Source organism: Ciconia boyciana, chromosome 21 (genome assembly GCF_034638445.1).
Source record: "Ciconia boyciana chromosome 21, ASM3463844v1, whole genome shotgun sequence".
NCBI lineage: Eukaryota > Metazoa > Chordata > Aves > Ciconiiformes > Ciconiidae > Ciconia > Ciconia boyciana.
This window is the reverse complement of record NC_132954.1, coordinates 4,742,161-4,754,830: the sequence shown is the minus strand read 5'-3', so window position 1 is coordinate 4,754,830 and position 12,670 is coordinate 4,742,161. Positions and strand designations below refer to the sequence as shown.

Genomic DNA, 12,670 nt, shown 5'->3' with positions numbered 1-12,670 from the left:
CTTTTAGCCTTTTAAGGATATTCCTGCGTGCTTGTGGTGCTCTAAAGGCTGTGGCTTGTATGTGGTAAACCAGGGTTTGTTTATGATCTGCTGGCAAGAGTAGCAAACTGGAAGTCAAACCCTGTATTATGTTTGGGCTTTGGCTGTGGGATGTTAATCTCTGCTTTCTTTTTCTTGAAAGATACAGGTGGTCTGACTGGAGTGGTAAGAGGGGTTAATAAAATGCTCTGGGATCCTTGAGATGCACTCTGATTCTTTGGAAAACTTTTTTGGTTAGTTCATTAGACTAGTCTGTTTCTGAAATAAAATCTTCCCTCTGATAGTATTACTGCAAATCCGGTGGTCTTGCCTGTGTTTGTTTTTAAAATAACATTCCTTTTGAGGAATTTTATCTAGCCAACATGCGAAATTGGAAGTGAGCCACAATGACTTCCTGTAATTGTTGTGGGTTACAAAGCTGTATTTAAATGAAGTGTTAAGCTACTTAAAGCATTAACCGATGACAGACTTTAAATCCTAAAAGTAAGAGGGCAATGGCAACTATTAGTGGGAAATAACTTATTGGAAGCTTAAAAATTGAAAGTTGTTAAATTCTTGTATTAACAAGACTTCTGTCACCTGGCTAAAAGCAGCGTGCTTAATGTTCTTAAGCATGAAAATGAGTTTTCTCATTCAGCTGTACATATACTGCCAAGTGCTCATATCTGTCGTAAGTACACTTTGGCACTATATACTGCTGCTGTTTGCCCTGCTTAAAAGGTTCAGCAGTGGGCAGGACATGAAATTCTGGCAGGGGTTCTTAATTTTGTAAGAACTTGAAAGCAACATTTCTACAGGATAAACTTGTAAACTGTGCTTAGTTTACAAAGTCTGAGTGCTACCCCTGAAAACACTGCTTTCTCATGCTACCCTGAAGGACCATGTTTGCGTGTATTACTAATCTAGTTTCCCTGTCCAGTACAGTCAGGAGGCTTTCTTGAACTGTAGTTCCAGTATCCACTAAATCCAGTTCCTGGATGCCTGGTGCTGGCTCAGAAATGTGGTCACGTCCTACAAGCACAAACCCAGTTCAAGGGTTATGGTCTGGTTTGGATTTGTTCAAACAGTAACAAAGGGGCAACTTTATCTTGGCAAACTTTCTGTTGGATCAGGTATGGTTTGTTGTTCCTCATCCAGCATAACGCTAGCAAAAGGTGACGGTCATCCTGTAGCATGTGCTCTGGTCAACTTGACGGAAATGGAGTTGTACAGTCGTGCCTCATGTGGATCGTGTGTCTTGTCGGATGTTAGTACACAGGGATGGTCTGAGGAACTAGGAATTGCAGACTGTCCTCTAAATCGGGGAGAGGTTCTTAGAGGAGTTAGACTACGTCCTTCTGAGCGGTCATCCTGGACTGTAGTCAATAGCTTCATCCGAGGGAAGTTTTAAGTGCTGCTGCTGAAGAAGTGCCAAGCAGTACTGTAATTTTATTTCTGCTTGCACCGAGAGAGTTGCACTTGCATGGGACTAACTAATACCATGATGACTTACTAGGGAAAAATTGGCTGCAGCTTTTGAGATGATGCTCTGGATCTTATAGCTTGTAGTGAATCCACATCTCATTATTGACTTCAACTTTGCATCTGAATCTGCTGACAAGGCAGATGTGAGAGCTTTACATTAAAGAGTAAGTTAGGCATTTTGGGGTGAATGTGTAGGTAGGTGTATACGTGCAGCTGACGTATAGGCTTCTAAATAAATGCCTGCAGTGTTGTTCCTTGTCACTACAGTCTCATGGAACAACTAGAGGAGAGAGAAGCCAATTGCTTATAAAATCAACTGGCTTAGCTTGGTAAGGATTACTATGAAAGGAGCTGGAGTGAATAGCGAGAGGTATCGCCAAAACTGACTTAAGGTTTAGAAATGTCTGGGTATTTTAGCTTGATTCTGTTTCTCTTGTGTCTAGTCATACTAATGTCGAGGATTCTCCTCCCTTTGTCCAAGTGTGCTGCTCTTATTTGTAAATAGTTTTTTCACCTGAGGAAGCTTTAAGCATCATTTTTAAACATGATGTTTAAGCATCTGTCAACTTGTCTAGAACCAGATTCTGTGTGCACATAATAGAACAGTATGTATAAACTATTTATCTCAGACTTGCTTATTTCCAGAGAAGCTCTGTGTAAAAGGGGAGGATTATCACTGATCGCAGATTACGCTATATATAAACCCGGTACTGCCAGATCTTGGGAAAGAGTGAGAGTGAGTGTGTGTGTGGTATATATATATCCCCCCTCGCTAGTCAACATTATATTGACTTGAGAAAAACCATAGCCAGAGGGAGGAGGAAGCAGATATTTTAAAGTATTTGATTGTTACCAAGTATATATTCAAAATGCTAATCAAGCTGTAAACTCTTTAAGAAGAAAACTGGTGATATCTTCTTAAAACTGCAAGGATGTGAAAACCTCAGGCAGTGCTTTTGTGATTGTAGCAATGAAAGCTAGGGTCATGAATGTCCCATGCTTATTTTTGTATTGGTTTGTATTTCACCCTAGAAAACCAGCAGACCTTCAAAATTTGGCTCCAGGCACTCACCCGCCTTTCATAACTTACAATGGTGAAGTGAAAACAGATGTGAATAAGATTGAAGAGTTCCTGGAAGATGTTTTGGCTCCACCCAAGTAAGTGTTAAAATGATAATTTGTCACCTTAGATTAGATGGAGTGTTCTCAGAGGGGTTTTCTGCACTAATTAAGATGTTCTTCAGCGTCAATAAACTGAAGATTAGACATTGAAAATAGCTTGGAGTTCTTGCCTGTCATACTTTTCCTCCCTCCAGCTCCCTCATCTGTATATTAAAAAATATTTTCTTTTAAAGATTATTTTAAAATTGTCCTTTTTAGAGTCCTGTCATCCTTCCTGCAGTTTTCAAACTACATGACTTTTCCTTTTGATGACTGGGGCAGGCCATTCTGATGATGTGTCTAAATAATGTAAATTAAGATGAGCCTGCTATATAAAACTTAGTGCTGACTCCGGAATAAACTGGAACCTGTTTTAAGGGCATGTGCAGTCTCCTTTTGGGGACTTGTATTTCCAGTCATTCTTCTAGAAGTAAGGTGTTGTTTAAGTCTTCAAGAGTTTGTTGTTTTCTTGTTCTCACCAGGAATATCAGTGAAATTTGTATTTAACGTTAATTTTTTTTTTATTCCTTCCAGCTTTCTATAAGCAGATGGACAGTTGATAATTGTACAGAACCAGTGATTACTAAATGCAACTTGGAAATAATTTTCTAAAAATCAATTCCTTCATACTAGGCGTAGTGATGAGTCCTGGAAATTGATTGTTTAGTATTTGGAAATTATCGTGGAAAATACTAAACACTTTTAAAAATAATTAGGTTACGCAACCCAAGCATGAGAAACGTTTTCAAGCTTTCTCTAAACTGTTGGCTTTCTTCTCCCTCAGCTGGCAGGCAATGGCAAAATGCAGACCCTGCCTTCAGCAGACTGAACTGTTTTGTCTTTTTAGTGTGGCAGGACTTTACTTTTTTTGTTAAAAGATTTGGAGTCCATGATATTCTGGGACAGCTGATATTAACTGAAATGAAAAAAAAAACCAACCAAAAAAACCCAGAACTACAGTGGAGAATGGACAAGAGTATTTAATTTGTTACCTGTTTGATCCCTAACGATATTCTTGTTTACAGAACTGTGATCTGCCCCCTTGGCAGCACTGCTGTGCTGGAGTGAGGGAGCTTGCTCTTGTGACCCTGGGTTGTTTCAGACACTCTGTGCTTGAAACAAATGCCTGATTCAGAAAGCAGAAATATGCTTTGGTATTCCTCTGAAAAGTGATTAAAAAGTGTTGGGTTTAAAAATCTTAACTTAAATGGAAGTGCGTGATATTACACTTAAGAAGCAAGTCCTCCACATTAATCTGAAAATGGATAAATTGGTAAATGTACATGATGTAGAATTATTATTTTTTTTTTAAAGGGCCTTTTTGTGCTAGTTAATATATGATGAGCATCATTCTGCTAAATGTGCTGTAGATCTACTCCTTTCTACTTTTTAGGTACCTAAAACTTTCACCAAAGCATCCAGAATCAAACACTGCTGGAATGGATATATTTGCCAAATTTTCTGCATTTATCAAAAATTCTAGACCAGAAGCTAATGAAGGTAGGTTACTTGGGGGCCGATAGCTGTGCACACATTGTTTCATTGTCTCGTGTTTTTCAGAGCAGCTTTGCTGTGAAGTGTCTCACTGTCAAATTTTGCTGTATGTTGATGGACACTTGAGGGAGTCTCATGAATTAAACCTGTGGTTTAAAGTTAACGGTCAGAAACAAAGATTTCAACACTTCCAAAGAGAACTTCAGGTAGACAGTGTTCAATCAGAATTTTAGTAGGGTATGCGTGGTTTGTAAATATCCCCAGCATTGAAACTTCTCTACGCAACAGCCACTCAAAACTCTTGAACTAAGTAGAAATGATTTTAACATTCAGAACCAAATTCCATGCAGAGTTTGTGCCATGCCACAGTGGCTGAATTTCCATGCATTTGCTGGGACGCCATTCTGCACGCTTGATTATTTGACCTCTCTAGGATTGAGGGCTCCCATTCAGAGTTCTGAGTTAAGCTTAGTTTGTGTTGCTTTCTTTAAAGGATTAAGACCTTTCTGTGTGGAGAGAACATAGTAGGTGGAAGGTGAAAGATCAATAAGAGAGAAAGAATGTGCAATTAGACCTTTAAATTGTTTAGTACAAATCTTTTGTCCTCAATGTACTTGGAGGGAAAACTTAAGTCAGGGAATCAGAATGCCTTTCTGCTGTGTTTCAAATGGAGAGATCGAAAATGTTTGTGAACAGCCGAGAAATACTTTTCGATTTTGCGGGGTGTGCTGCCCTCTGCTGCTGTATTCCATAAACCTCCTCAGTAGTCTGTGTGTTTAGTCGTGGCTGTTAGCGAAGCATGTGACATTAAACAGATTGTGTTTAAATGAATATAAGCCCTAGCAAAGCTTAATTCTAATTAGTTTAAGCCAGTTAGGAATGGTCTTAAGAAACTGACATAAGCCACTTTTTAAACCAAAAATAAACACTTGTGGACAGTCTCAGAGTATTTTAAATTAGTGCAAACTCGTGTATAAACCAGCTATTAAATAACCTGCATCTGTGTGATATTTAAAGGGATTCCAGTTCAGTTTCAGGTTGCTAGTGACCATGAAGGCAGCTCCAGCAGTAGTGTTGCCACAAAAATTGTGCAAGGGTTAAAAATCCTTCAGCATATGGTCTGTTCTGGGTAGTACAGTGATGTGGATTTTGTTTTTTCAGATCTGGTACTAATATTGATATTCTAAATGATAATTTGCTTTGAAATTTGTGTGCTGTGGTTTGGCTTTCTTTTTTGTTGTTAAAACTGTTCCTTCCTCTGTAGCCTTAGAACGTGGCCTCTTGAAAACCCTCCAGAAACTGGATGAGTATCTGAACTCTCCTCTTCCTGATGAGATAGATGAAAATAGCATGGAGGATATTACAATTTCTACCCGCAAGTTTTTGGATGGCAATGAGATGACATTAGCAGACTGCAACCTGCTACCCAAGCTACACATTGTCAAGGTAAACGACTTGTATGTTGTTATGTGATAATGAAGGACAAAATGCTTATGGTTTATGACATTCTGGAGTCCAACTCATTTCAACTGTATGTAAGCTCCCATATAAGTTTAACTACAGTATTAATGGTACATGAAATTGCGTAAGATTTATGTAATTCACAAGGACTTTAGGGACAGAGCAGTTGAATTCAGTGAACGTGTGAACCAGTAGACAAGTTGGGCAGCAGATGATAAAATGGCAAAAAGCACTGACCGATGTGGTCACAGGAAGTTGCAACGCTTAAAAGAATGAGAGGTAGAAGGAAGGTGAACATCATGTGCCCAGTTAAAGTTGAAGTGGATGTCTTCTCACATCTGTAGAGAAAACTGGTCCATTAGCAACAAAGTAAATGACACAATGTGAAATACAAGGATTGTATTAAAAAAAAAACTCGGAAGTCTATAAAGAGGTAGCCTAGGATAACTACAGGAGTGAAGATGTGCCTATATAATCGTGGTTTGATTTCTTTGTCAGTTTTGTACTGCAGATGGAGCCACAGATTAAGTTTCTGCCTGGGTGCAGGAGTATTTACTTTGGTGAGGATGGTAATACAAACTAAGCAAGGCCGTATGCTGCCACGTCCAGGCATATCCCAGGGGGACAGGTTCTCCTGACTTCAGAAGTGACTCTGAGTGCACATCTTGGAAGGATAGCTCAAGAAGAGAGTGACAAGGGATGGAAAAGTGGTTTAAGTTGAAGGATGTAAATTCATAATGTAATTCTTTTGTTCTAGGTGGTGGCCAAAAAATACCGCAACTTTGAGATTCCCAAGGAAATGACAGGGATTTGGAGATACCTGACGAATGCTTACAGCAGAGATGAATTCACCAATACCTGTCCTGGAGACAAAGAAATTGAAATAGCTTACAGTGATGTAGCCAAGAGACTCACTAAGTAAACAGCACTTGCAAAAGAGATGACTTCTTGCATATTCCATAACAATGCTTCTAACAGACTGCTCTTTTCATATAAGATAGCAATTTTTTTTGCATGGATTTGCAGTTATTCAAAGTTATGGTGGATAGACCAGGTACAGTAATTACCTAAAGTTTGCAGACTTAATTATAGGGTTGTTTTTCCTTACCTCGTTTCACAGCAAATTTGAATATCCTTAATGCAGTTATGTTAATATTGCACTGGGGTAACTCTAGATTCTTCAGTATGAAGGGTTATCTTGCCCCTAACTTTTCTTTGCAAACATGTGGTCCCTGTCTATGAATTGGTTTAGGATACTGTCTTGCTATATGGTACAAGGAATATTTATGTATTTTGGAATGTATTGCTTTTCCAGAAGGTCTAGACACAATTGTCACATCTGTGACACATTGAACTGTACCTGCTCGTCTATCCTATTTACATATAGAAGGGAACTTATTATCCAAAAGAGCCATTTGCAGAATATTTGGCAACGTTTTTTTTTTTTTAAATTCTCCTGGATTTGAAATCACAGTAATGGTTGAGAATGGACTCAAATGTGAAACTTGGATTTGAATGACTTCACACATCAGGGAAGTTTGAATCTAGGCTTGAGTGCTATAGCAGGAAGCTTGCAGTTCGGAGTTAGTATTTAGTTGTGTCTTCAAGAGCTTGATGAGATTAACCCCCCCCCCCCCCTTCTTTTTTTTTTAAATTGGCAACCTACATTTGTCCTGAATTCTGAGTTGCAGCAAACGAATAATTGTCAGGATGCCCTTTACCATCATGAAACCAGAAGAACTGGATGCTTGCCATCTGTTCACCTTAAAAATTGCAAGTGGCTTTCTTTTTGGTAGTTAAGAGCCTTTATTTTCTATAGGTCTTTCTGGTGATACTTACTTACAAAATTTGTGCTGTCATAAACAAAGTACCTGTAAACATTAGTGTCCTAGTTGATAAATAGCTACTGTATATGGTGAATAGCAGTGCAATGATTAGTGATGCAAGACTGAACACTGACAGCTGTTAAAGTGGGAGTCTTTCTGGGAACTTTTTAAAGCTATTTCTTTCCTGAAGAAAGCTAAAGTGACCTTTAAAGATAACATTTGCCTTAAATTATAGTATGCATTTTTTCCTGAAAGGAAATCTATTAATTACTCTTGTAAGGAAATGGTGTGTGAAATCCAGTCCTTTACATTGAATTTATCCTAATTGCTTGTCTATGCACCTGGACTGCAATTTTGCATAATCGTAATCATTGCACTACTATACATAATCTTTTTACAGCAACACTGAGGAATAGCACTACAATTTTTTAAAAGCAATTTTCAAATATTTCTAAACCCAGGGAATAGTTTTCTTGTTTAAAATTAATGATTTTGATGCATGAAATAGACTGCTAGGTTATTTTTTAAAGACCATCATAAACAACTCCAAAGAATGCTAGACTTATATGCCTATTTTTTTGTAAAGATACTTTTATATTTAACTGATTTTAGAAGCTGGAAAGTGCTATTCCTGGTAGGTTGTTCTTGGAATATTTAACATTCTGCAATAACATGGAAATTCTCACATAAACACTTTTATACACTAATTTTTTTGGTAAGCACTGGCTTTATGAAAACCAGCCTGACTTTTTTCTAAGCATCCTGCTTTTGCTACTTTATATACCCATGAAGTTAGTTTGACATAGAAGAGGTAGAGTAAAAGATCCATATTTGTATACGTGGCTTGTGGTGCCTTGTCTTGCCTTCCTAGAGCTAGAATTCCAATATAAAGGCAGTTAGCAATCCTGTTACATGTCTTTTGAAGACAACCATAGATACACTTAGACCCTATTATGATTCATTACAGGTGTTTAGGCACAGAAAGAAAATTCTGCAGAGCGACCTGGTTAGGAAAAACTTAACTGTAGCCTTTTAATAATTACTGTATTCTAATGTCACGTTCTCATCCTGAATAAAGTTTCTTGGCCATAATAATCCTCTGTAGGGATTCAGTCTTTGCCACAACGTGACATCTAGAAAAAGGAATGACTTCCTTTTTGTTAGATAACATTTTAAATGACACATAGGGTAAAAAAATCCCCAACCCTCATTGGTTTGGTGCTTTTTGTCATCGTATAATTAACCTTTAAAAACAAAAATATAGGAAGCAATGTGATTGTGGGCATAGCTTTGTTAAATTTTTAACTCCACTTTAAAACCTAGATCAGGATGGCCCTTGGAAGTTGTCTGAGGTTGTAATCGGGCCTCGCGCCTTTTAAACGCAAATTAGCCATTGGGTGCACACTTCAGTACACCAGGCAATTACGTGCATATGAGCATGAAAACACTTTCATGCTGTTTTCTAGTGTGCGAGCTGCCTGCATATCAATGCACACAAATACTTAACTTGTTAAAATACCAAGCTTATTGTCTTTTATAGATAATATATTCTCTCTACTTTTTAGGCAATCTTCAAACAATTGTAATACATTATATTCAGCATTAAGTATTTTAATGATTGTGTCTGAAAGCTTGTAAACAAAGTTAAAGCTTTTGCTGTAACTAATGTATTTCTTATCTCAGTACAATGAAGTATTGAGCGTCGGAGCCTTTCCCTTATAGGTGTAATTCAGATGAGGACCAGGTTAGCAATTCCTAAGGCGGTTACTGTATGACAGATGTTAACTGTCCTGTGTGAGAGGAGTTGGTATCTTTTAGGCTTCCTATTGCATGGTTTTGTTGTGTTGTGGCAGAAGCTGGCCAGCCTCTTGCTGGCTTCAGCAGAGGCCAGGAATCTAATGGCGAGCGAGCAGCATTCACCTCTGTAGGTGATCCCTTCAGAACAGCAGAGTTATAGCTAGGCTAGCCTGTGTAAAAGGCTTAGCGTCTGGTGTGGGTAGAGCACTTTCATCTGGCCCCAATCACCAGCGCTACATTAATTAAAAAAGCCCTTTCATAACTATGTAAATTCTTGACTTCTGTCAACTTGTTTACAATCTGATCTTTAAATGCATTTTTAATTTCATCAAACAGCAATTAATCTGCCCCCTGTTTAAATTTAAAATGATGCTTCTAGCCCCTTCTACAATTTAAAAACAGCAGTTACCCTTTCAAGTAGGCATTCCAGTTTGCAAGTTGGTTGCATGTATTAGCATGCTGAATAACTTACTTTATTCTCAAGCTGAAATATGCTTAAATTCCCATTAAAACAGGTGACTTGTGTATTTCCTGAACATAAAGGGAAAATCCATCATCTTCACCTTGTTTTTGTGTGGGAGAACAGATTATACTATATGCATGATTATTATTTTTTTTTTCCTTAACAAAGCTTTCTTTCTTGAGGAGATTCCTTATGTGTAAGAGCTGCCTGTTGAACAAGAGGCATGTGAATTCTGAAACAATTTCATGCACTCCAAAGCTTTCCTGTCCATCTACTGTTCACTGCTGGTCTGTGTAAATGTCCCACATGGACAGTCACAGCCATGTAGCTTGTACGTTTGCATTTTCCCATAAAATTGGTGTTTTTTCCGCAATGGGCATGTCTAAACTGATTGAGAGTAGCGTGCAGTTCCATGATAAGAAGAGAGATGTAATCAAGTTTTTATGCTAAAGTAGCGAATTAGCATTTCATATCAAAGGAACACAGACGTGAATAAATTGAAGATGCTTGAGCCAAACCCACTGATGCCTATCTCAATGTAGAACAAAAAGTGGCTAAGTACAGTCAACTTTTTTTTTTACTCTTTGCCACTCAGAGTACTATCTGAACACATCCAATTAATATTTTCAGAAGAAGGCTTTATCCCAAGTGAAAAATATTTAATCTGCCTCAGAACCTGTGCCACCAACTATTACATTTTGTTTCTGGAGGGGGTATGGGGGATGGAAGAATAGTGGAGCAGAATAAGATATTGAGACTCCCAAGACAGGACATCAAGAATTGGAGCATTGTTTGCAGAAATACTTGAAGAGTCAATACAATTTATTGTAGTTTGCTTATGTCTTTCACTCTCTGGAACATCTTTTACAGATATACCAGTATACTGCTGGCAGCTATTGTTAAAAATAAAATTATATTTTCACTACCAAGCAGATCTTTCTCTTATTTATGAAGACTACAGCTCTTGCATGTGTAACCTACAACTTGAATGTGGTGTGCTAAACTACAGAACGAAACTTTGTAGTAATTATATGGTCAGTTTTTGGCCTTCTAGGTTTTTTTGGTGGTGGTGTGATTTAAGGCAGAATACGTGTTGATTCTAACATTATAACTAGCCATTGTGCCCCTTTACAAAGTTAAGTTCTTAACTTTGTAAAAGTTAAGAACAAGTTGAGAAATACTGAATTCTCCTACAGAAATTATGAAAAGTGTTATGGGTTGTTTTTTTTTTTTTTTAGATTTTAAGTGGAACCTCATAAGAACATAAATTTTGGTAGGTTGTTTTTCTGTGGAATACTAGGTTTTCAGAGTTGAACTGTGCAAATTGATTAAAAAGACATCAAAAAAATTCTCATGTTTGGTTCAACTTGTTTCCACCCAGATAATCCATTAAATAGCCATTTCAAGAGTTGAGACTGAATTGATCCCGTCTACAGAATTTGTGGATTTCAGACTGAGTGCTTTTATTCTGAGTTTCAGCTGTGTTTCCTTACTGTCTTTTGCTTTCAAATACGTCTCAACTAGACATGGTAAACACCATACACCCTTGCTTTTAATTTGAGTATGTTAACTAGGTATTAGGTCTTCAGAGCAAAGACTACCAGCCACTAGTGGAAGTTTTCATCAAAACTTCCTAAGCATTATCATGTCCATCTCTTGTCTGTCTTATGAGTGTTTGAGGTGCATCTGGGGTCTGATTTTTGTTTTTGAAAGGAAATTTGTGGAATCCAGAAGACATTCCTGGAGTTTGTAATCTGGGATGCCATCATCTGAGTTTGAGCATGTGCAGGAAAGTAACAGACGTGCTTGTAGTAGTAGCAAATCCAGCAATTAAACCCTTGGTAGGATTACATACCTGTATCACTATGTTATTTTACTGACTGCGAGGTTTGTGATCAGAGGTGGATTTTGCAGTAAGATTTGCAGTCGCCTTGTTTGAATTTGGTCACATACTTCCATGAAATGCAACAGGGTGGACCAGAAGGTAATGTAACACCCTCTCCATGTGAAAGGGAATAGCGTTGAGCTGTGAAGACGGTGCTCGTCCTGCATGGCAAAGGCAATAGTCTTAGGATATGCGATAAGTATTTTGCATAATTATGATTTGCTGCCAGAGCTGCTTTTGACTAGCTAATAACCTTTATATTTTTTGCTAGATTTTGTTTTTAAGATACCTCAGGTGACTCCCCAGTCTGGTGTGGAAGGTTCCTCCTGGATGTCCTAGCAAGAAACAGCTGGATTTTGGCTTCAGTGAGAGCTATGGAGCCCACTCCCAAACAGTTCTGTGTAGCTGCTGACTGTGAGCAATGGAAAGAATTTAAGAGCTTGAGGGGAGCTAGGTGAGGCTGAATGTTTCATACTTGTTTCTGACCACTGCGTTCTCCCTATTCTCAGGGACAGCTCTGATCCAAATAATTTTGAACTTGGCTTGAATCCAGGTTTCATAGCTCTGGCTTACCTCACCAAAAATGTTGCCATGGTCCCAAGGAAAACTAGTCTAGAGATTTGTAATGAACTCCAGTGGTTTAGGATCTGGACTACCTAAGCTGTGATAAGTAGTAATTGTGAAAGCAGTCGGTATCTGTTCACCTCATCGTAAGGACTGAGAGCAGCACAGTCTGAGAATTGCAGTGACTACTGTGGAGTGTGTCACCCTTGTCCCGTGTCGTGTCCACCCCTGCCCAACATCAACATGCTTTAGCTAGACCCCAGTTATATTAAAGTGATCATTTTCTTTCCGTTTGTACTCTGCCCTATTCTAAGTGAGCCTAACAATGTCCTGGAAACTGCTGTCAGTCTCTGGTACCAAGCCAGGGGGAGATCTAGTGCTCTTGAGCACTGAGAGATGTGTTTTTAATGGCACTAGCCTTGCAGTATTGGCACCTTGTTTGGAAATACTGTTTTAGATACTCATCAACTTATTTTTGTGATGTTTCACTAAGAAGTTCCTAGAAATAAACTAGCA

At 38.3% G+C, this 12,670-nt stretch overlaps 1 protein-coding gene across 2 annotated transcripts in view; it reads left to right on the top strand.

Moving 5' to 3' along the window:
• The window catches only part of CLIC4 (chloride intracellular channel 4), a 32,516-nt gene extending 21,882 nt beyond the window's left edge, over positions 1-10,634 (top strand). For both annotated transcript variants that reach the window (XM_072884886.1, XM_072884887.1), the window contains 4 exons: positions 2,536-2,661; positions 4,058-4,164; positions 5,423-5,604; positions 6,377-10,634. In XM_072884886.1, coding sequence (XP_072740987.1) covers positions 2,536-2,661; positions 4,058-4,164; positions 5,423-5,604; positions 6,377-6,541 — 580 coding nt within the window. In that variant the 3' untranslated portion in view covers positions 6,542-10,634. The remainder of the gene's footprint in view (positions 1-2,535; positions 2,662-4,057; positions 4,165-5,422; positions 5,605-6,376) is intronic.
• The last annotated feature ends 2,036 nt before the right edge of the window (positions 10,635-12,670 follow it).